General features: G+C 44.0%; 9 protein-coding genes across 9 annotated transcripts; 4 read left to right on the forward strand and 5 right to left on the reverse strand.

Annotated features, from left to right (window-relative positions):
* Window positions 1–5,903: 5,903 nt before the first annotated feature.
* Window positions 5,904–6,086, forward strand: CCR75_003066 (uncharacterized protein; the record flags this gene model as incomplete). The annotated part of the gene is made up of 1 exon (XM_067961163.1): window positions 5,904–6,086. The coding sequence occupies one exon, from the start codon at window positions 5,904–5,906 to the stop codon at window positions 6,084–6,086; it is 183 nt and encodes a 60-aa protein (XP_067823840.1).
* Window positions 6,087–6,146: 60 nt separating this feature from the next.
* On the forward strand, window positions 6,147–6,871 carry CCR75_003065 (uncharacterized protein; the record flags this gene model as incomplete). The annotated part of the gene is made up of 3 exons (XM_067961162.1): window positions 6,147–6,482; window positions 6,567–6,774; window positions 6,852–6,871. The coding sequence occupies 3 exons, from the start codon at window positions 6,147–6,149 to the stop codon at window positions 6,869–6,871; spliced, it is 564 nt and encodes a 187-aa protein (XP_067823974.1).
* Window positions 6,872–7,013: 142 nt separating this feature from the next.
* Window positions 7,014–7,484, reverse strand: CCR75_003064 (uncharacterized protein; the record flags this gene model as incomplete). The annotated part of the gene is made up of 1 exon (XM_067961161.1): window positions 7,014–7,484. One exon carries the CDS (start codon window positions 7,482–7,484, stop codon window positions 7,014–7,016), a length of 471 nt encoding a protein of 156 aa, XP_067823973.1.
* Window positions 7,485–9,242: 1,758 nt separating this feature from the next.
* CCR75_003063 (uncharacterized protein) lies at window positions 9,243–10,131 on the forward strand. Its single transcript, XM_067961160.1, has 2 exons — window positions 9,243–9,601; window positions 9,666–10,131. The coding sequence occupies exons 1-2, from the start codon at window positions 9,285–9,287 to the stop codon at window positions 9,799–9,801; spliced, it is 453 nt and encodes a 150-aa protein (XP_067823972.1). The 5' UTR covers window positions 9,243–9,284; the 3' UTR covers window positions 9,802–10,131.
* A 95-nt stretch (window positions 10,132–10,226) lies between these two features.
* CCR75_003062 (uncharacterized protein) lies at window positions 10,227–11,513 on the reverse strand (the record flags this gene model as incomplete). The annotated part of the gene is made up of 1 exon (XM_067961159.1): window positions 10,227–11,513. The coding sequence occupies one exon, from the start codon at window positions 11,511–11,513 to the stop codon at window positions 10,227–10,229; it is 1,287 nt and encodes a 428-aa protein (XP_067823971.1).
* Window positions 11,514–14,515: 3,002 nt separating this feature from the next.
* Window positions 14,516–15,745, reverse strand: CCR75_003061 (uncharacterized protein; the record flags this gene model as incomplete). The annotated part of the gene is made up of 1 exon (XM_067961158.1): window positions 14,516–15,745. The coding sequence occupies one exon, from the start codon at window positions 15,743–15,745 to the stop codon at window positions 14,516–14,518; it is 1,230 nt and encodes a 409-aa protein (XP_067823933.1).
* A 1,597-nt stretch (window positions 15,746–17,342) lies between these two features.
* CCR75_003060 (uncharacterized protein) lies at window positions 17,343–18,637 on the reverse strand (the record flags this gene model as incomplete). The annotated part of the gene is made up of 2 exons (XM_067961157.1): window positions 17,343–18,115; window positions 18,190–18,637. 2 exons carry the CDS (start codon window positions 18,635–18,637, stop codon window positions 17,676–17,678), a joined length of 888 nt encoding a protein of 295 aa, XP_067823970.1. The 3' UTR covers window positions 17,343–17,675.
* Window positions 18,638–18,993: 356 nt separating this feature from the next.
* CCR75_003059 (uncharacterized protein) lies at window positions 18,994–19,530 on the forward strand (the record flags this gene model as incomplete). The annotated part of the gene is made up of 1 exon (XM_067961156.1): window positions 18,994–19,530. The coding sequence occupies one exon, from the start codon at window positions 18,994–18,996 to the stop codon at window positions 19,528–19,530; it is 537 nt and encodes a 178-aa protein (XP_067823828.1).
* A 251-nt stretch (window positions 19,531–19,781) lies between these two features.
* Window positions 19,782–21,284, reverse strand: CCR75_003058 (uncharacterized protein; the record flags this gene model as incomplete). The annotated part of the gene is made up of 1 exon (XM_067961155.1): window positions 19,782–21,284. The coding sequence occupies one exon, from the start codon at window positions 21,282–21,284 to the stop codon at window positions 19,782–19,784; it is 1,503 nt and encodes a 500-aa protein (XP_067823829.1).
* Window positions 21,285–22,415: the final 1,131 nt, after the last annotated feature.

The raw sequence follows: 22,415 nt of genomic DNA on the forward strand, positions 1-22,415 counted from the left end.
TTTCAGCCGTCGACGTTGGCAGCCATGAAGGCATACCACGTGACGAGCTCATTGGCCTCCGAGATAAAAGAGAGCTACAGTCAGGACGACCACTGTCGCCTGCTGTTGGATCACTTCGGTGGACGAAAGGTTTCCCTTCCGTCGCACCTGAAAGCTAAGCTCAATCGCTTTAGCTACAGCGATGGCCTGTTATGGCATCAGCTGTCACCTTGTGATCCCTTGAGAATCTATGTGCCTCATGACACAGATCTCAAGTTGATGATCCTTCACGAGCTCCATGATGCACCATCTAGTGGGCATCTGGGCCGTGAAAAGACATTCTTACGAGTGTCAGAGGAATTTTGGTGGCCACACCTATATAGATGGGTGGCCAACTATATTCGCTCTTGCGAACAGTGTCAGCGCATTAAGCCTGCACCGTCCAGCAGTGCGCCACTGAAGCCGCTACCGATTCCAACCAACTGTTGGAAGTCAGTAAGTCTGGACTTCATGTTTGGCATGCCGCCCGATCATAAGGTTCGGACAGGGCTAGTCGTCTTTGTAGACAGACTGAGCAAGATGGTGCATTTAGCACCATGTAAAACATCGATCACAGGCGAGGAGGCAGCTCTCTTGTTCCTGGATCATGTTTACCGACTACACGTGCATGCATACAACAAGCACCACTAATGGCTGACTCAACTTTTCGATGATCTTGCATTGCGATTGCTCGGAGATGACAAAGGCACGACTCGTACTGATGGTACGGGCGAAGACGCCGGACATAAAACGTAAGATGCTTACGCATCCTACGAGGCAGATCGATCGTGTACCCATTGCCTTGGCGATGTGGTACACGAAACGCGCCGATATACCTGGGCAGTAATTTATTACTGACCACATTCGTCACCACATATTTGGGTAGGTTTACCGTAGACAGTAGGACTAGATCATAAAGATATAATGAAAGAATGTGTATCTTTCATTTTTGTCAGAGTTCCTCTTCTATCGGTTCGTTGCACCAGCAATGAAAAGTAGTACGAAACGAACCACTGCTTCTCTAGCCAGCAGGAATTCTTCTGCTGATTCGGTTTTGCTTTTGTCTTCAGTGCGATCGGTGTGCACTGCGGAGACGTCATTCTCCGCATTAATGAGAGCATTATTGTTCTCACTAATATTATTGTTTTCGCTACTGAGTCTTCACCATTAAAATCAAAGTCAGTAAAAGCATTTTCGTTATTGCCGAACTTATCCACTTCAATGTTGATATAAATCAAATATGGAATCCTTCGCATTGACCGTAGAGTCAATGCGTGATGAGCGAGAGCTAAATTGCTTTTTGCTCGAGTGGGTCCCTCCCCCACTTGAATAAGAGTTACTCTCAAACAAAGTGGGTAAACTTGGATGGTGTGAGCCGCTCACGAAAAACGGTGTATGCTTTGTAGATGCATGCATTGAATTCATGGCAAATTTTACCATCGGCAAGAACACGCTCCAACACGTAAGACTGTGGATGTATCCGCGAAATATCTCTACGAATATACGATTTGCACCTTCTGTCTGACCATCTGTTTCAGCATTGTCAGAAGTTGACATGTTCAACAATATTCCAAGTGGTTTGAAACAGATTGCCATAACTTCGCCGTGAACCGTGGGTCTAAATCCGAAACCACTTCACTGGGTTACACATGGAGTCGAAATATTGTGTCATTAAAGACACGAGCACAGCTTTTGGCTGTGATCGACTCCGGAACAGTAGCACGAAGTACCATCTTGCTGAAATGGTCACCAAACACAAGAATCCCGATTTGTTGTGATCGTCTTCGGCACATCCGAAGACGAAGTCCATAGATACGGACTGCTTATTGGTGCATCGTGGCACTCATGCATAAGCGTAAACGCAATTTTATAGGTGGGATGACGACACGAGGTGTGTCGCCAGCAATGGCTGTGTAATACAGTGAACCATTTCGTGTTGTGTATCGATCTGTTGAGAATCGATACGATTTCGACAATCCTTTCAAGGATTGTTGAAATGGATTCCGAAGGTAATTTATCAACCCATTAATACCTTATCTTCTAAATATGATCTTCTAACATCGTCAAGTAATATTGACAACGGAACAATCATTGTCGCAACAGTGGGCTTATCGTAATTGTTGTTTTGCGATGCCGATTTGAAATCGGGTCGGCGCGAAAGGGCATCAGCGACGACGTTAAGTCGTCCTGGTTTATTTTCCACGGAGAAATTATACTCCGCAAAGAAGGTTAGCCACCTCGCCATTCTTTGCTAGATGTGTGGACTGTCTACGGCCGTGAGCAAAGACGCATGGCCGTATGAATAATGAACAGTCTATCTCCAAAGAGATAGACACTAAGCTGAGCCAGTGCATATTTCATAACAAGACATTCCTTGCCATGCACTGGCTAATTGCGTTCAGCTGGTTGAAGCAGATGCGACTAATAGCAGACGACGCGCTCTGCGCCGTCTATGTCATATTGCATTAACGCACAGCCGATTGCATAATCGCTGGCGTTACAGGCCACATGAAATGATCTGTCTTGAGCTGCTATCGCCAGGATTTTCGATTGCATCAAGCTATGATTGGTACCCTCAAAGAACGCTGACAATCAGCGTTCCATGACCACTCCAAAATTACTCTATAACAAAGAAGAAGCATGTATAGTCATTACGGCATAATTGCGCGAGAGCTTGTGTAAGTACGCCGCTAAGCCGAAGTCTCTTTACATCGACTAGCATAGGCAAGTCGGTGATCACCTTGATCTTTTCCGGATAAGGGTGCACACCGTGTTTACCCACGATGCACTCAAAAAGCGGAATTTCTCTTGCAGCGAATATACTCTTCTTGAGATTTGCATGCAACGTATGCTTACTCATAAGTGTAAGAGCCTTTCAGACGTGGGTTCGATGTACTACAACGTCCTTTGCTATGAACGAAGATAACATCATTGTAACTCGATGGGGAATCCCATACCGATCTTAACAGAGTGGTCACACATCTGTTGAATGTCGCAGGGGCATTACTAAGTCCCCGTGGCATGACGAGCCACTTACATAGCACACCGCTTGGGGTGCTTACTGCTGTAAAGAGGATATCCTATTCAGGCATAAGGATCTGATAGAATCCGTCCATCAGATCCATTGAAGAAAAGATAGTACTCTTTGACATACCATCAACGACTACGTCATTTCGTGGTATCGGCGTTTGATCCGGCACCGCTGCAGCGCTCAATATATTGAACGCATGCTCAATCCACCACACTTCTGTTACTTTACGCACGCAGAAGGTCAGAGAGCTATGCGGGGAGGTCGACTTCCTCACATGACGTGCTGCTAAGCGATCAGCAAAGAATTTGTCGATCGCTAATACTTGTTCACGAGGCAATGGCCATTGCTTCATGACACAGTATTTCGACCCTGGAATCAGGTCGATCTCGTGTCGAGTGTCTTATTCTGAGGCGACTCCACGGTACGGATCCAGGGAATACATCCATGAATTCGATCAAATTCTTATATAAAGAATTTGCCTTCAACGACTTCCACGATTGGGACGTAAAACGTTCCATCCGAGTATTTTCTTCGAGGACACTTTTGTCAAACAATGAGCTGCTGAAAACCCGTAGGCTCTTAGGAAATACTGCTGCCGACCTGTAACGGGGCTAGCACGACCCGTTACTAGCTTACACGAAACGCTTGAGGAAGCCTCCAGCCCAAGTAATAGGTAACGAGTAAAATTAAGATACTAAACTCTAATCAATTGCGACCGTGTTCCCGCCTCTCAGGAACCACTCAATTCCATGTAATTTATCATTGGTCTATTATAAGTCCTTAGGCCCCCAGTAATGAACCAATAATAAATTGACACGCTGTGCCGGCTACTCGGGTAAAGCACTTGCCTACAAATGTAATCGTCTATTTCGCTTGTTAATCCTGTCATGTGGCTCATTACACGACCGCAACAACGTTTCGGTTCTAGCGTTGGCAATTGAGTTATCTCAGAAATTAATTTGGAGGCGTTATCAGATCAAGTGTATAAGCGCCTCACTTGGTCCGTTGTGTACTAAGACATTTGATGTCGCAGTTTCCTCTTTGGAACTTATTTTCAGGGGTACCTGGGATCCTTCGACCACAAGTTTCTGAGGACTTATTCCCGCAGATTTTTAGGAATTTATACTTGCAAGTTCTATATGGGGAGTAACTTCTCCAATTGCCTCTACGATCGACTATCCAGTCGATCTAGGACTTTCACACTGTCTCTAATTCACAGGCGTTTCCAATTTTCTTGGATGTTGCTTTTCAAGTAAGCATCCTTGTCTCGAACCACTCCACTTATTCGAGTGGTCGAATTTCGACGCTGCCTATACTTGTGCACAGTTGTCGGTAACTAACTCTACAGTTTAATGGGTTAGCACGCAGAGGTCTAGAGCTGTCGTGCAAACGACCGAACCACAAGTGAGGCCATCGCACTGACTCGTAGACATCCACACGCTTGTGAGCGCTTCAAAACGTTCTTCAGATGACCATCTGATTAAGGAGAGTCAGGCCTCGTCACGGCTTGATGCTGACAGTTTATGCATGGCCCGTACTTTCCGAGCAATGGTAATCCAAGGATTACCATGGCATCCAAATCCAGAACGATGAAATCATCATCGTACTGTTTACCCATAAGCGTGTATTGGATTTCAATTTACACGTCTTTTAACTGTTACAGGTGTGCCTGTTGTTAAAACCTTTACATAAACTATTGTTATCAATTTATAGGCGCAATATCATTGTCGTAGAGATATATCACGCTCAACAAAGTTGAGTCTGCAGTCTTCTAGCGATTTTCGTCGAATAAATTGTTCGACGCCCCATTTTTGGAGTTCCTTCAAACGAATATGAGCGCTCTCCATATAAATCAATTTTAAGGTGACTTACAATATCAGCTTTTGTTGAGCGGCATTGCGGACGTTGTCGATGTGTAAAGGATTCTATAATTTAATTGCAGTATATCAATCAATAATGTGAAATTAAGCTGAAATTCACCTAGATAATGTAGATCACGCTAAAAAACATTGTCATATAATCGACTTGGGACTTTAGCGGGAATTTATTTGCCACTATAATTTTCAAGGTGGTGACATTAACACGACGTGCAGAGGAAGGTTCTAAATGCTTGAGAATAGAGAAATAGTAATACTGTGTTAATATATCAAGTTCTTTCAAAACGATATTTTACCTACTGGCTTTAATATATTAATAACTATTTCTGCAATGCCCTCCTTGCGCGGCGCCTAATCGTGTCTTGTAAAGATTGGCGGGGTTGATTTAAACTTTAATCAACCAATCAATAGAAATAATGTCTCATTGCGTCAATATTACCAAATTTGTAATATTGGATTTATTAAGTCAAAATTAATTAAAGTTAATACTTCGTTCTTGACGTTTACCCTGTTAGCTCGTAATGGGAAGGGTCATTGTAGCTGCAAGCGAGACCCAAAGAAGAAAATTGATTCCTCGTGGTGAAGCAGCATTGCTTTCGCTTTTACTGTTTGAATTCTCCGAAGTACTGCCCAACGAAATGCTATCATAGTCATCCTCTGCTGATCTCGATACGCTATCATCTGCTTCGACAGAACCTGGACCTGAAGAAGACGCGAAAAAGACGAAGCTTTCCCCGAGCATTGCGATGCTGATTAAGCTAGCACCTTGATTACATTTGTTGAGCTGACTGGAGAAAGATTCCTTTTTGTTGATGTACTCGTATCCAAAGAAACAGTTGGGCATCCTATTAACTAAGCCGCTTATCATATTCGTGCAAATCGAATTGCATTGAGACAAAATCTCAATATTGTCACCATTGATTATCGAATTTGCCGCACACTCGTCGCTCAAAGCTGTAGCGACGTACATATTCCTTATGCTCTTGATCTCTGCAGCTGTACAACTAGCGTATGATAATGTCGGAGTAGGTGTTTGCATTGATGGGGACTCTGGTGAGGAAGTAAGTGTTTGCCTTGATGAGGGCCCTGACGAGGGAATCGGTGCAGTCTTAAAATCGGAATCTGGTGGATTCGATAAACTGGCGCCGCTTATTGGATAATACGATGAAGGGGTCTGATCAGATTTGGTTCCGAGGTCCGAGGCTGTCGATGCACTAGTGATGTCCGACGAAAAGCCTGGTTTCTCGAAGTTGCTTTCCTTGCACATTAAGAGAGCGTTTTGCACTTCAGTCTTGAAGTTAACTCCATTAATTGTACAGTCTGGAAGATCTTGCACCACCCCTTCGGCGGCGCTGACACAGTCGGTGGCATTGCACGGCGCATTGAAGCAGATAGTATCAATCTGCATTTTATATAGCGAACAAGGCGTTGAGGCAACCGCCCTGGCCCATACGGAGGCAGCCATAATAGCTTCGGAATTCGTACACTCAGCCGCATTTGTGGCCGACGAAAAAGCTGCAAGGGATAGCAGCATGGACGCGATCATATCTCGATGTGTTGGAGACTTTAACTTGTAGTGTTGTGTTTGACAATGAAGGAAGAGTGACTCGAAAGTTTTTCTCTAGTTTTATTTATTGTAGACGATCCTAAAATACATGGCCTTCACTGAGAAGCATTATGCCAATAGCATCTCGGTGTTGGGCGTGCTGAAGGAAGCATCGATAGTAGCCACTTCAGCAAAGTTAGCACAATCCACGTTTGCCGGCTGGCAAGTAATGTTTGTAGCTTCTCAATTTTCCGATGCGAATATTGGCGAAAATGCAACGTCTCAGAAAGGTGTAACGGATAGTAAGCGCTTTTAAACGAAGATAGAGGAATTATTGAAATGTAAACTGCTGCTTAATTTTTAGATATGATTATTGTAGTTTGTGTCTTTTGGCTGTAAGGTCAGCCAATAATTGGGGAATGAATAGGTGAAGAACCTGGAGTTTAGCCTAATATAATTCGACGTGGATAGCGACAATTTAAGGTCACCCTAAGTCTCACGACATAATCGTGGCAATGAACACTTGTCGAATGAACTCAAATCACCATGCAACAAAAACGTAGAGCGCGATGGGCAGCCAAAAGACCATATTACCTCTAACCACAGCGCTTTTTGATGTACCCGAGGTAATGAAGTCATTGTTGCTGCCGCTTGCCGACGTCGAGGCCGAGGCCGAGGCCGAGCTATCCAACAATTCGTTCGCGCCAATACAAAATGTGATGATGGTTGCCAACCCTTTCTTGCGATCGATTTCATCATTGCTCGTACAGTCTGGCAGCTGGTCTACAGCGTCGCTGAGCACCGAAAGACACTCGCGGTTCATGCAGTAGTCGAGGGACGTGACACCCGAATTAAAAACAAGATTTTCGCATGCGCTGCTGCTGGATAATTCCATGTAAAGTTTGTCCACAGTTGTCTGCTCGTCATCCGTGCATGTAGCAGCGCTGGTTAAAACTTGTAGCGTCGTACAAACAACGATAGCTACGGTAAAGGTGTAGCCAAGGTGAGGCATTGGTGTGCAAATTGGCGTGAAGGCTTAAGTTGGGATTTTCAAGAAAGTTGAGCTAGTCTCCGTTTGTAAGGATGGAGGCTAATTAAAGACTGAATTAATTTTAATGCTTTTCCTTAACTAATAATTAAGCTACTCTCAAAGGTATCGCCTATCCTTATCTATGTCTTTCTAATTATCATCTCTCCTACTTGGCGCATACATACAATGTAAGTATGATTTTAAAGCACTAACTAAATGAGTGGTTATAAAGCTTTAAGCAGAGACAAAGCCTCACTAAGTAAATGGTCCTGACATTCACCCTGAATTGATCTCTCGTTGACGCTGATTAAGGTCGGCTGTGAGATCCTTCCAGTAAGAGACATGGCGGATGTTTTTTTCTTTTTCCAAATTGCTTCTTCTATAGTTTTCCCACGAACCAGTGTGGTTGGCGATTAAATTTGTATTTCTTTCAAAAGTCGTTCTATAATTTAAAGAAGATCCGGCGAACATTATTTACGTATTTAGTCGATTTTGGTAAGGAACCTGCGGAGAGTCGGGACATAGGGCGATAATACATCGACGTTGAATGAAGGATTCATTCGGTTTATTGACCGTGGTAGCTCCAACTTGGCTACGTTTTCACTAATCATCTGAATGACCTTTAATTACCCAGTTTTGCGTGCAGCAAGCTTTGCTCGTTTCATGTCTGCATCCTTTGCGGCGTGAGCCAATGGAGTGCGACTTGTATCACCATAACGAGAACTCTCTTCTTGAATACAATCTGGTGAGCACGACGTTTTTATCGTAGTACTTCTGTTGGCGGGCACGTCGTAATGCGGCCACGCTCTACTTAGACACACACCATAGCACAGCGAGGAAGCGGTTAAACCTGCTTCTCTTGCGTGCAGTGACGTAGTTGTGGTGGGCGCGCAAGCGACCTCACCCAACACACTAAATACTCTGGTTAAGTGTCGTCACGGGAGCGGTAATCCGCCTCCTCGTGCGCACTTACCAAGTAGGAAGTAGTATTCAGACTGATTTATATTTAATAGAATTAAATACAAATACCTATTTTTACCAATTAAAATGATTTATCTATAGATGTAATTTAATATCTATTGCGAGCCTAACTTTATAGATACCTCGCGTAACGGATGACGCTAGCCGTCATCAAGGATGACGCTGGGCGTCATCCCTCCTAATGTGAATGCACCCATGTGCATCACATCCACAAGGGTTGGTCACAAATGTGCACCACACCCGAGTGCTGGGTCTAATTACTATCATTTAGTAATTGACCATCCCCTTAAGTACACCAAGTGTACTCAACGGGGACTGTGTAACATTGGGACGACTTTATCCCGTTACATAGTAGCTTGATTTATTATTGTAGTAAGACTGCTAAAAGATCTCAATATATAACAGTCAAAACTTTTTCTGTGAGTTGCTGTGTGACCCTGTCACATCAAACGTCCGCTGGATTCGTTTCCGAACGTCTTGAGTCGCCAAAGTTTCGTATATGCAGATACGATTCTATTAATCGCGTCCTAGTCTGCAACGTCAATGTCGTCATATTGCGCTACTTCATAAAAAAAATTCTGTTTCAAATTTACCGTTCCAAGCGTCCCCTTCCGTCAATAATTGACTCTTTACACCTCTAGAGGAATGATTGTCAATTTTGCGATATAGCGAAATTAAGAAATGTGTTCTTTTAATCTTAGATTTTATTTAATTAAAAAAGGGAGGTGTGTGGCTCAACCAAAAGGGGGGGCGGAATTTAAAAAAAGAGAACATTCTCCTAAAAATATTACGATTTTCTGAATGCAGCATGTGCGAGTTGATCGCGCAATTCAGGTGCCTGTGCCACCAGTAAGTGCTACGCCATTTCTTATATCGCAAGAAACGAAGCAGCAGTTGTGTGTCACGCGCCACCGTGCATTTGAGCGGCACCAGGAGAATGCACAGTGGGCCAAGCTGCTGCTGGGAAGTGACAAAATACAAAGTGACACGACACCAAGCGGTCAGCCACGGTCTCAGGAGGAGCTTCAGATGAAAATTGAGGCAACAGTCAAGGCAACAGAAGAATTGCAACGAAGGCTTGTGCACCAGAAAGCAGAAGCTCATGAAGCACAGCGCAGGTTATTGGTTACCTGTTGCATTTCCTGGCTCGTGTTGATGATAATGCGTTTATTGTGGCTTTAGATTTGAGTACATTTTGGCGACGCTAAAAGACGCGGGTGACGCTGTCACATTCGCAGAGTGTGAGAAGACTGTGGGGGTAGAGAAAAGGCTGCTTCCTTCAAAAGAACAGCGCACAATGGAGATCGTCCGATTATAATGTGAAGTTGTGCTACATCAAACGGGGGCAATTGAACTTGTAGTGTGCTGTTCTGGATCTAATTGCTGTGAGTTGCAGCGGTGAAATTTTACTAATAAGGACGACAGTCCTTTATGCGAAGGCATTACGAGTTAGCACTCAAGCCTTGCTAGATCGTCGTTGGCTAATGTTGCGCGCGATATACTACCCATTATATGGAAAATAGCCGTTAAACCAAACAATGCTTCCAGAACATAACTTTTTATTCGATCTGCAACTACGAAAAAATGCCGTTTTAGCTTTTAAAGGAGTGAAAACTTACCCTGAATTACATTAGCTGTTGCTTGCAAGAGCAAACAGCAACAAATTTCACGATGTTGTAACGTTTCCCTGTTGTGTGGGACACACCAGATATATTATAAGATTTCGGTAATCCGTTTTATGGCTTATTGCTTTTTTTCCAATTCCTCACACACTTTAGCAACCATTCTTTCCAATTTCTGCAGCGCACCACACTCGAGGGTGACGCCAACGTCGATGCCTTGTCCGCCCATTTGAGCTTCAGTTATAAAAACGGTGCCTTCATAACCAAGACAAGAAGCAAACCATGGATGAACCCCATCAAAGTTAGCATTGTACATGCCCATGTGCAGCCAGGATGAAAACGCAAGGTCTGTACCATACGCAAAATTTGTCCCAGTCTTTACAACCGCCTTACTAGTTTGCTCGGCCAAGAAATTTAAAGCATCGCGCATAAAATCATTGTTACAACGAAGGATCGACTCACGCACGCGGTGCGCAAGCTTACTTAAGGTTTCTGGAGACACTTGCGCTTCTGAATTCACGTGCGGTTGCAGCTCACTGTTGGCGTACGTCGATAGGGCATTGAATGTGACATTTCCGACGTAATTTCGAGGAAGCGAGGGCTCAAGTCGTAGTCGGGCGTTTACAAAAGTGGTAATTTTTACATCTTGACTATGAGCACGGGCTCTCGTGATTAATATGGTAAATAACGCAGTTACTGCGTCGAGCGTGCTTGCATACGACACATTCGTAGTCTCGTTACCATAATTTTTATTATTCGTCCATTCTTTAATTTTTTTCATCATATTCGGTGAAAAATGAAAATTGTGGTACCTCCGTGCGGGAAGGGTTTGAGTAGCAATATTGGACTTACTACTAACTTCATCGTCGGAATCCACGCGAAATTCGGGGTGCTCCATTTTTGAAGGCTTATTCGTTCCATTCATCAGTTGTCGCTCATGGCTCACTACAAGTCGCTCTTCCTTCTTTACGCCACTGTAATGCTGCCCCCAGACAGTCATGAATGTGAAAATGGCTTCCCCGTCAAACAACATGTGACTCGTATCAATGCCAACAGCAAGGCCGCCATCCCGCAGTAGCGTTCCACTCACACGAATAAGCTCTAGTTTGCTTTTACTACTAGGCATCAGCTCCCACGAACGACTTTGAATTGCCTGCCTTGTGGTCATTGAATATCGTGGATTTGTCTCAAATTTGATCTGGTATGCTCCATTATCACGATGCTTCGCTGTCTGCATTACACTAATAACTCCTGACTTCGGCTCTGTGTAGAGCTCGCCGATGAGAATTGGGTAGTCTTGCTCAACAAGAGAGACGAAGGACGAGTGCAACCTTGTGAGATCGAAGGGAGTTGATGTTGATGGAGGAGGAAAGATGAATAGAATCGAAAGGGGAAAGTAGCCCATCATTGCATCCAAAGGCGACAGTGGTAACAGAACTTGATCTGAAGTAGTGGACATAGGAACACTTGTGAGCATCTTGGCAGCAAATATTAAATGAAGTTTAGTTATTGTGGCTCTACTTTAACATTTGGAGTTTCAGGCTGTCTTGGTTGTAAAGGGTGACAATATTTTAAGAATGACTACAGAAACTGCTTCTATATTCATCCTTGGAAAGTGTAACTAGAAACGTAGTTATGTCAATGAAGACGGCAGCTTGAATTAAGGTAGCAAAAGATCGAAGTTGCATAAAAATTCGTACTTGCGATAGAGTGTACCACACGAAATGAGTTCGGTATTTAAACTAAACTGTACAATTTATCACAAGGACGAATTGGTGCTTTTAACGGGCATGCTTCGGTGAACTTTGTTTAAGACAGCCTCCGAAGTATTTATTGAAATCGTTTTGCTAATCATGTGTTAGCGACGATGGAGCAGTAGGCTTTTGATAAAGAAATTATCAAGAGGGCCACAATCTATAATCGCTGTCGCATGTGGCACCCATTTGGGCTTTTAAAGCTGGCCGCCTCCTACAGTTTTAAAAATAATAAAAGTGGCACATATTTATATTTGCTGGCTCCGTACGCTGCAACGTCAAGTGTCATTCATGCTCGGGAGTAATGCTCCGTCATCGCCTATTAGGATTAAGCAAACTCAAATATCCCCTCAATAGATTACTTATGTCTTTGGCGCCTTTGTCACGATATTTTGCAATCGAGTGTTAGTTAATTCATCGTTTAATTATATCCGCAGCCTTAAATCTTAATTTGGAAATTGATAGGCACTAGTATCTTGGTTACCGCCGTCGATAAACGTCAGTCCACCAAAATTTAGCGAGTTTCTACCAAAAATATCCTGCAAACATTATATTGATCAATATTCATGACTGAAATACCGCTGATAGGTTGTCCAGGATTTCCGCTGATACAATCGTGCGTGATAGTGAATGAGTGTTGCATGCTGTTGAACTTACACTTGCAGATGTATGTTTAACAGCAAGCAAATGTTCGACCAGCGTTTCGAAGGAAGGGAGCTAGGAGCGCTTATCGCTTGTCGAGCTCGTCGGCCTGGCAGACACAATGCAACTGCAGCACATTGACCCAGTAATAAAAATGCAGCACCGGCATTTTGGAAATCAGGCGATTCACAGTGCTAGCCAATAAAAAAAATACAGTTGACAATTTTGAATCTCTAGTCAAGCACCTCAGCTTTCTCAGCACATTTGCTTGCCTTGACAGTCAGCAGAACAACTTACACAGCGATTCTTGCGAATTTGGGGCCAAAGGGCCCATTAGGGCTCGAATATCTTAAGAAAGCCTTTGAAAAGCACCTTATCGTTTTTTACGTGTGATCAGCTATGCACATTCGAATGATACGCTACACTGCACGATAAATATCGTAATGTGATTAAGTTTTTGTGACTTGCCTCTCGAAAAACATTAAAATTCAAGGCTCCACCTTAATTGGTCTCTTGGATAACTTATAACGCAACAAATTGTATCATATGATTAAATGCCGCATTGCGCGCTGCAACGAATGTTGCAAGTGATCTTGCTATGATAGCAAATTTATCTCACCCGTACTAACGGGTGTCGGTGCGGATGCCGTAAGGGAATATTGTCTTATAAAGCACCATGAAAATAATGTGCCATCTCGTGAAGCAACTAATGAAGCTTGGTTGGATCGTTAATCGTTAATCGCTTGAAAATTCGTAAATGTCGTATATTATAAAACTTCACAGCTCACACAATTTTCAACATACAAGTCAGCCCGAGGAGAAAAATTGAATGCAACATTTTATTAATAGGAAGAGGGACTGCGATTGGCTTCATTTGACTGATTTAGCACCAATTGTGATGGAGCCGAAGAAATTTTGTTCACAGCAGGTGATAACGACTTGTCCTCCATCACGCGGCCGCTTATGCTAAAAATATAAATATTGACCAAGGTGATTTTGATCGTCGCAAATTACGTAGCTTTTGATGGAAAAAAGAAAATTCAGCTAAGTATTGTGACGGACAACATCCCTTTTGAAAGAATGAAATTCGATATTTTATCCGACTAAAGATATTAAAACAAATAGGTATCGTTATCTTTATGCCGACTAAACTCGCCTCGCTTCCGCAGACGTATTGCTGAAACGAAGACAACACTCGTGGGATCATCTGGTGTTGGTACGACCCCTATGAATGTAAATGCATGTCGTAAAGCCAAAATGAAACTTCATGGTAATTTTTTTCGAAATGGGTTCTCATTTTTCACGACCTATTATTTATATTTTTTATATTTGTCGAAGTATTGGTGTTGTAAGAAAAATAAAATATTTCGCGCCTTCTGCTAATCAAGAAGCTCTTTGAATTCAGTTTTTAGGACAAAGTGCCAGCCTTGATGCAAGAGTAAAGAGATTCTGTCGAGGAATGTATTGGGTTGCCGAAGTTGTTTCTGTGGCCGAAAAATAATTGACGGTTCATCCACCAAACAATGAAGCGTTGTTGAGCTTGTTGTCCACTTAAAGCTGGAATGTCCTCAAAAAGACCACGCTTCCTGCACAACGAAGGAGCAACGAGGAATCCAGAAATTAAAAACTCTTTAAACTTGATTGATGAAGTGCGCGCAACCGTTCCTTCAGAATCCAAAATTTCCCTATTTCTAATAGCCGAGCTTATTGCACACGTCGGCTCAACCATTTAGATAGAACCCGGTTATGTTCACCACCTACATACGGTATTGCAATACTAGTTACCATGTTCTATGCTAACTGCCCCAACCCAGCGACTTCTATTGGTATCATCACTCATAAAAGTTGTGTCGAGTTTGCCTGCAACATGAGATCTGATGAAATTTAAAAAAAATTCATCGTGTGCCGATGGTAGGCGCAGCTATCATTGCGATACAAAAAGTGAAACAACTGCAACTTGTTTAAAAAAATAAAACACGATTTTCATAAAATTTAAATACGATCATCGCCATCTTCACGCCCGAAGCCATGGGTGTTTAAGTGCTTCTGTGGCTGTAAGCCGCATAGATGGGTTAACCACAAGCACTCGCCTCAAAAAGTCAATGGCGACGGGACTGACCCCGAGCCAATACCTACTCGGAAAGGTAAGTTTATAAAGCTTTTGTATACTTTGGGCTGGTTGCAACTGAGTAGTCGCCGCAAAAGGAAGTCGGCCGCACAACAGCAAGTAAACGAGCACACCAAAAGACCACATGTCCACCGAAGTGTCATATGCCTGTCGCAATAGAATCTCCGGGGCCAAATAACCTCCTGTGCCCAAGAAGGATGTGGATTTTGAACCCTCTTTAAGAATTTTTGCAAAGCCAAAGTCGATAATTTTGACAGTCAGCGGACTGATTCCATCTGGATTTCGTGTTAGCAACATATTCTCTGGTTTAAGATCTCGGTGTACGACACCACGTGCGTGCATGTGTTGAATGGCAGACAGAAGACACCTCGCCACATACACGGCCTCCCGTTCTGAAAAGCAGCCCTTGTTTACAATGGCATCGAAGAGCTCACCCCCTTCCAATAGCTCCATAATCAGAATTAGATAATTGCTGTCTTCAAAAGATTGTTCCAGTTTGGCAACATGTGGATGATTCACACGTCGCAGGACATCGACCTCCCGTCGTAGTTGTGCAGCCACCTCAAGTCGTTTTCGAGACGAAGGCGCGAGCTTTTTCTTATCGACAATCTTACAAGCAAAGCGTCGGCCATCCGAACAACGCACACACTTGTGGCAGACTGAGGTAATCCCTTTGCCAATTTCACCTTCTAGCACGTAATCATCCGGTAAAAGCGCGCGAAATCCAGCCACTGGGGTGCGATGAGAGCGGCGATCGTGCGAAGGTGAGTCCGCTACGAACGAGCTCTCGGACATGGTCGCGGCCTCGGACGATAGCGAGCAAGGTGGACTCTTTCGGAGCTTGGCAACCTCGTGGTCCTGGGTCTGCAACGGGCAACGGGTTGCGAACGTTTTCGCGAAAAGCTCCGAATTGGGCACCTTGAGACCGATAGCGCTGCGGCGATTGACTCGCGGTACGGCGGCTGCAAAGGACGGCGGCATCGTCTTGGCGAGCGAGCGCATGCGTGACTGCTTGTATCGACAGCGGGCGTCGTAGTGTAACAGGCGCTCGCGGTGGCGATTGGGGGCCTCGGCAGGGTCGCCGGCAAGACAGCTCTTCATGATGGCGGCCCCCATTGAAGAATGATTCGTCGTTGCTTCCAAGTAGCCTGGATGCGAAAGTGTCGCGGTTGCAAGGGCAGGGCGTCGCTCTTGTCTTTGTACTAGCTAAGCTGGCGTCAGGCTGGCTAGTGTGCTTCTAAAATGGCCGTTGTGGGATTGTCCATCTGTGTGTGCCTGTGTAGTAGGGGAAGATTAATTTGGTGGGATATGACAGTTTCTTAGCCTTGAAGACCGTTCGGCGTGTTGAAAAACCCCTCTCGATCTGATTTGCTACAGTATCGCAACACCCTGACGTTTTTGTGGTCGGCATTGTAGCGGAATAGTGAAGTCCGTCTCGCTTGCGCGAAAAGCCGCATAAAATGTGACGTGACCGTTGCAATTATTCTATAAATACAACCACCACTGAGAGAAAGGGTAGTAATGGGGGGCTGATGCGATTTAACTTTAAGGTTGCCTCGACATATGGCAATGGAGTCATTGCGAACTCAATGTTAACATATGGCTCCGACGCACACCGGCTCGAGTGTGACGCCCTCAGCTCAGTTATAACAGCAACGCAAGGGAGTTTGCTCGGAGACAAAGCATGCGGAAAGTTTTAATTTCTCATTAACTGAAATAAATTTAATTGCAGTTGTAATTCGCAACATTTGATCGACAAAGGGTGACCGGCGCTTATCGTCAGATTGCACGCAGTTGGTTAGGGAACCACATGGTAAAGAATTAGCATTTTACGTCTATAGGTGTGGCAGCAGCTTAAGGATCTGTAGAATAAAGATGGCATGATTATACAAACAGATTGGATTCGCGCTCTGGTATCAGAATGAAATGGCGCATATTGACAAATGAAAAAGTTTTAACGGATTGTGAAGATTGTGATTGGCTTCATTACCGTCGAAATCTTGGACGCATCCAAATCTCGTGATAATGCTTTTGAAGGAATAATCCAGCTGCCTTCAAATCGCTCTTAGAAATCTCAGGAATTTTAATCGAACGTCTCAACGTGAGATGCAGAGGATGTTCGCGGCTTAAATTTTCATGATGTGTCTCGAAACCTGCCGTCATTAAGGAGTGAGCGTTATGCTAGCCGGAAAAAGCTGGCTGATCTGACCAGACACAAATATGCGAAGCTCTGGTCCAAAAAAGGTGCTCGCCAGCAAGATGCAGAACTGATGTTCCGCCTCTGTCTGATTTGATATTACTAAACTTCCACCGCCTCCAGCGCCGAACTTATGTGTCGCGATGGCACGAGAAGCGCCCGACAGCGGCGATTGAGAATCTCGAAGCCAGCCGTGTCACTACCATATCACGAAAATGACTTGTCCGCTTCGGTATAACGCGCAGAAAGTTGTGAGGTGCCATGTTGCCAGTTTATAGACATGACGCGCATACGACGGACCAGCATAGTCGAAGCGAGCCCACAAGCCGCGTTGCGGTGTATGTTTACTTTTTTGTTACAGGCTGTTCAGCTTTACGGGCAAGGAAACGTTTAAAAAAAATGGAAATTTAATGTCATGGATATTTCATAACTAATGATCGACCTACTTAAACAATTAATGACGAGCTAGTCGGAAAAAACATATTGCGAAAAAATGACGAAAAATAAAAAGCCGCTGTTAAGTTCTCCTATTTTAGCATTTTGCTTTCGTCATTGTGTAAAGCTTGTGGCGGCGTTGGCAGCGATAATACCACCGATCAAGTGGCTGAAATGCTGTTTATATATTAGCTAATAATGTCTACAACCTATTTGTACCGGCGGGAACCTGTTCAGCACCTTGAACAAGTGAACAAAAGCTTAGAATGAGCTCCACGACCATCTTTCGGCTATTTTGGATTTCAGCAAATAAATAGTAGCTACATGACGATGCCTTGTGTATTTACTACCTCTATCCTTGATAAATGTTTTGTGGATGCTAACACAATACCCGTTGGTTTGACCCGGAAGGTCTCACTTAATTGTGGCGTGCAGTCCATCAACGATTTTCTCCAGTGCAAGATTGCCTCCTAGCGATGCAATCTCGCTACGAATTTCGTGTACGGTAAGGTTTAACTTTTCTAGCGTAAGCTTGACAGCACCCGTCTCACGCAAGTACTGCACGGCATATTGTTTCATACTGGCGCTCTTGGTACGCTGCTTTAATATACTCAACAATCGAGAATCCTGAGGATTCTCACGAATCGCTACAATGAGGGGAAAGGAAAATTTGCCTTCCGTTAGGTCTTCACAAAAGCTTTTGTTTTCCATGTAGACTTCATCGAGGAGGTTCACATAGTCATCGCGGATCTGAAAATACACGGCAAGTGCATTCACGAGCGGTGTAAAGTCTAAAGAGCAGTTACTAAAGGCCTGCATGAGCCCCACTGCCAGGCGAAAGAGTCCTCCAGTTTCTATAATTATAGCAACAATATGACAAAAATCATTAGGATAAATCCTCATCACTCTATATGGTGAAAGTCTTAACTATTTTGCACCATCTCTAGATACTCATCGATGGTGGGACATTGCAAATGGTCTCTCCAAAATATATCGAGCCCCTGGCCCTGGTGCAATCGCAGCATCTCGTCAGTGTAGACCTGCAAGGCCCGTGGGTTCCCTAATGCCTGGCACTTTTGCAAGGAAAGGAAGTACACATAGTTGGCACAATTGATCGTGGCTGGGATGCCGAAGATGTGGTGAGCTACGGGCTGCCCCCGTCGCATCTCCGAGTCATCCTCAATGTCGTCAATGAGCAGACTGGCATTATGCAGCTGATCTATGATGCTTTGAATGCTCAGCACAGCGTCATCAGGAGCGCGCAGCCATGACTGGAAAGCTCGAATCATCTTGCCACGCACATTCTTGCCCGGTAGCTCGCTTATATACACGTATGGCTCCAACAACTTCGACTCGTTTTGGAGAACGGAGCTCATAATTGTTTGAAATTAAGAAGTAGATAGTTTGAATTATTGTGGGCTTTTCCTTAACGAGAAGAATATCACGAATTTGACTTATAATTGTCAATCCATCAAAGTGGAAATTTCTTGGTGATATGTCGAGTTATTTGAAGCTTTTCAAACAAAAAACTGAGAATCTTCTGCTACCACTCAAGGGGCTGTCGCTACGACTAAGACGGATATCAATACGGTCTGCGGTAAAGATGGATGGATACTGACGTCAAGTACGCACAAGATGCCTTTGGTATCATTCACTATTCAATCGACTGTGTTCCGTGCACACGATACTCACCATCCATAGCGACCCATCCCAAACGCTTATTTAGATTACCATGGTTCAACCTGCTAAAACCATTTTGACATTGCTGCTGGTGGCGGTTGCTAAAAGCAAATGTGCCCACGCAAACCCATGTACTTCGATTGAGTTGGGTGTATTTAACGATGTGAGGGGTCAAGTGAGCAAATGCCTTCAAGACAGCAAGCTGAATTTTCTGATCCCACCTCGTACAAGTCTCACAAAGACTCAGCAAACTGCGTTGTGCAAGTCGAAAACCTGCCAGGAGATGATTGGCTCTATGGACGATTTGGACATTCCGAGTTGCGAGGCTACTTTTGACAACCAAAATATGACGCTTCAAATGAGCCTCGATAAGTTTGTATCAGCGTGCGATACAGCAACGCCAGCTCCGTCTCCTATTAAGCGCCGTTCCACGTTTGAGTCTGATTCATCATCGACTAGCGGCGAGGGCTCGTCTTTCGAGAGTTCACGCTATAAGAATGCGGCAGCTGCGGTTCCCTTCGGATCGCTGCAACAATTCCTTGTTTTTGCGGCTTTCGTCTTTCTATCGCTGGGTCTCCCACTTTTTTAAAGACTTTTAATCTTATAAGCACATAATGACGAGTGTTTGCAGTCCTCGTTTAAAAAAAAATAACATTATGAAGCGCTTGCTTGAATTGAGTTTTCAGATCAATGCTATATCTTTTTCTATTTTTTTCTATTTTCCTACTAATTTAATTTAACACGAGGCTGTGTTCCCTAAAGAGGCTGTTATTTCGTCAATAGGCTAAGAGAATTAACAATAATTGATACTGCGATCAAGTTACCTTACTTAAGTAATTTCTAGCTTAAGATTTGAAGCATTACTTGATAAAGCAAAATGAGTAATGCAACCGTGCCAAACATAAATACACCATAGACGTACGCCAATCCACTAAACATGCCGCTGTAAATATGACTTTTTGTCATGTCCTGTCGTGCTTGCAATTGCAGCAACGCAGGGGCAAAAAACGCCACGTAGATGCCCAGGAGTCCACTTATTTGTAGCGTAAGAGATAAATCCGACACAAACATTGAAATCAGAAGTGGTGGTACAGCTGCCCCAAATCGACACAACAGCTTCCACGTTGATGACCTGTGCCCCTGAGTCCAATGGCTCGGTAATATTGCAGCCATATTATCTCCCAGCGTAACAGAGATGAGCGGGAACACGCTAAGAGTATCTAGTGCAGGAAAGACAACAACAACCATCGACAGAAATTTCGCCCACAGCGGTACGAGCTCCATTGACTCGTTCAGTCCCCACGTAAACTCCGCCCAATTTAAATTCACGCTAGTCGACACCTTTGGTCCAAAATACAGCGAGCAAATCGACCCGAGTGCGATATAAAACAGCATGGTCGTGAGCAAAGTACTGCTAAAAATCCCGGCAGCTTTTTCTTGGTTCTGATGGCCCAGTGGTGCTAGCAACCCCGGGACGGAATGCTGAAATAGTTGAGAAAACACGCTCGTACTAAACATGACACTAAATCCAGTCCAATCCACGAGCGAGTAGTCACTAATGTACGGCGCCTCTGAGCTCGAGTTGGCCGGAACTCCACTGTCGTACGGGTCAGTATAGATTGCAAATGCGGCGCTAAAAATCATAATAAGGAGGGCTGCAAAACGTACTACGGACATGAGCAATTGGATATAAATCTGTTCCGTCAAGTCGGAACACGATAGCGGAAGTACAATGCAGCCAAAGGCAATGGCTCCATGAACACTAGACACGTTCCAATGCCCAATTTTATCGATTTGGGTCAAAAAAGTATTGACAAACACCTGACTGTATCCAACGAGGCCCCCATACATGAGGCCGAGAAGTGCAAGTTGGTACATTTTTGAGCCTGTGGAACCCAAAAATTGATCACAAAGTTGCGTAACTTCAGGAAAATGATCAAATTTTGAAAAAGTCGTGCTTGTTGTAATGGTGGCTTTTAATGCCGTCGTTTCGTTCGAGAGCAGGCTGGCCTCGCGCGCCCTGGCGACACTTTCGCAGACCCACATGACAGTTATGTAAGACAGTAGCGTGACGAGAATTATCATGGCGTTGCCCATAAGTATGCCGGCACGGTAGAAGGCGTACGGGATGCCTAGCGAGCCCACGCCCAAGATGTAGTTGACTGTGAAGGCGTAGGCGACAAGAGGCGAGTACTGTACGCTTGGTTCTTGATCATGAACAGGTTGAAGAGACGTCTGCTGATGCAAAAGGCGATAGGCATTTCGAGAAGACCGAGTCTCACCATAGCCCTCCCAATTGCCCGCTTCTTCGCCGCTGTTGTCGTAGACAGAACTCCAATCCATGCATCCAGGGTCAAATGAGTGACAATTTTCTGACGTTTTTATATTTATATCTATTTTAGTCGACATATAATCATTCAAATATAGACTCGGCCACCAGATCTCTCTATCTGGTGATTATCAAGCCTATCGCCATAAATAAATATGCTTTCACCGATGCTTATAAAGAGGCCTTAACTTGTATCAAACAACATTAACTGTTCAAGTTAATTCTCAGTGGTAAAAAGGATTCTGTTATTACGATTTTACCTACCAGTAAACTGTTCAGGCTTGTAATGTAACGGGGCACTGCGACTTATACTGTTTCAGTACAAGTCCACTTCACACTGCTTCAGATGTGAGTGGTGCCTCTCGTTAGGTGACGTACACTGTACGTATAGAGGAAGACTTCTCTTAAGGCAAGTTAGCTTAAGAGGGTAAAATGAAAACTGTATTAATATAGTTAAGTGTCTTGTTAATCTATCTTTGTAAATGTTGTCTTAACTATAAACTAATACTAAACATGTAAATGAATTCTTATCTATCTTATCTCGTAACTCTCTTTGATTACTTCTACAGCTGATTAGTCTGCGGAATAAATAGACATAATGGTCTATACCTATTTATGGATAAGAATTCAGGAAATTACTATTTAAAGTAATTTCCTCCAAATATTATCTACCTTTTGGATAATATTAATTAACAATCTTTTATTGTTAATTTCATGTAACGATACACCCCGTTACATCACCCCTCCCTTAAACGACAATCACTCTGAATGTCATTAGGTGGAGTGGTCGCTAAATGACCACTTAATTTTTAAAATGATTTTGATTGGTCAGATCCATCATTTTAAATTCCATCGCATGAAGGAACAATTCATGCGGGGTGAGGATAGTGTTGAACCTTCGGCTGCGGTTCGTGCAGCCGCGGGTGACGCATTGTTATCTCTTGCGGTAGACGTTCCGTCTACCGTAGTGTCTTCCACTCGCACAACACTTGGTGTTGCGAGTGCACGTGGTGATTCACCACGTGAGTACGACCCCTCTTTAGAGGTCGATTATGAGTGCGAGTCGGACGAAATGGCCGACTCGGGGAGGATGGAACAGTCGCCTGATACCCGTCAGGCGGCTGATTATGAGCCTTCGAATGAGA

Source organism: Bremia lactucae, linkage group LG19 (genome assembly GCF_004359215.1).
Source record: "Bremia lactucae strain SF5 linkage group LG19, whole genome shotgun sequence".
NCBI lineage: Eukaryota > Oomycota > Peronosporomycetes > Peronosporales > Peronosporaceae > Bremia > Bremia lactucae.

Coding starts and splice junctions, on each gene's coding strand:
- CCR75_003063 (XM_067961160.1), top strand. CDS start 9,285: ATGCAGCATGTGCGAGTTGATCGCGCAATTCAGGTGCCTGTGCCACCA. Junction 9,602..9,665: donor GCTCATGAAGCACAGCGCAG/GTTATTGGTTAC, acceptor TTGTGGCTTTAG/ATTTGAGTACATTTTGGCGA.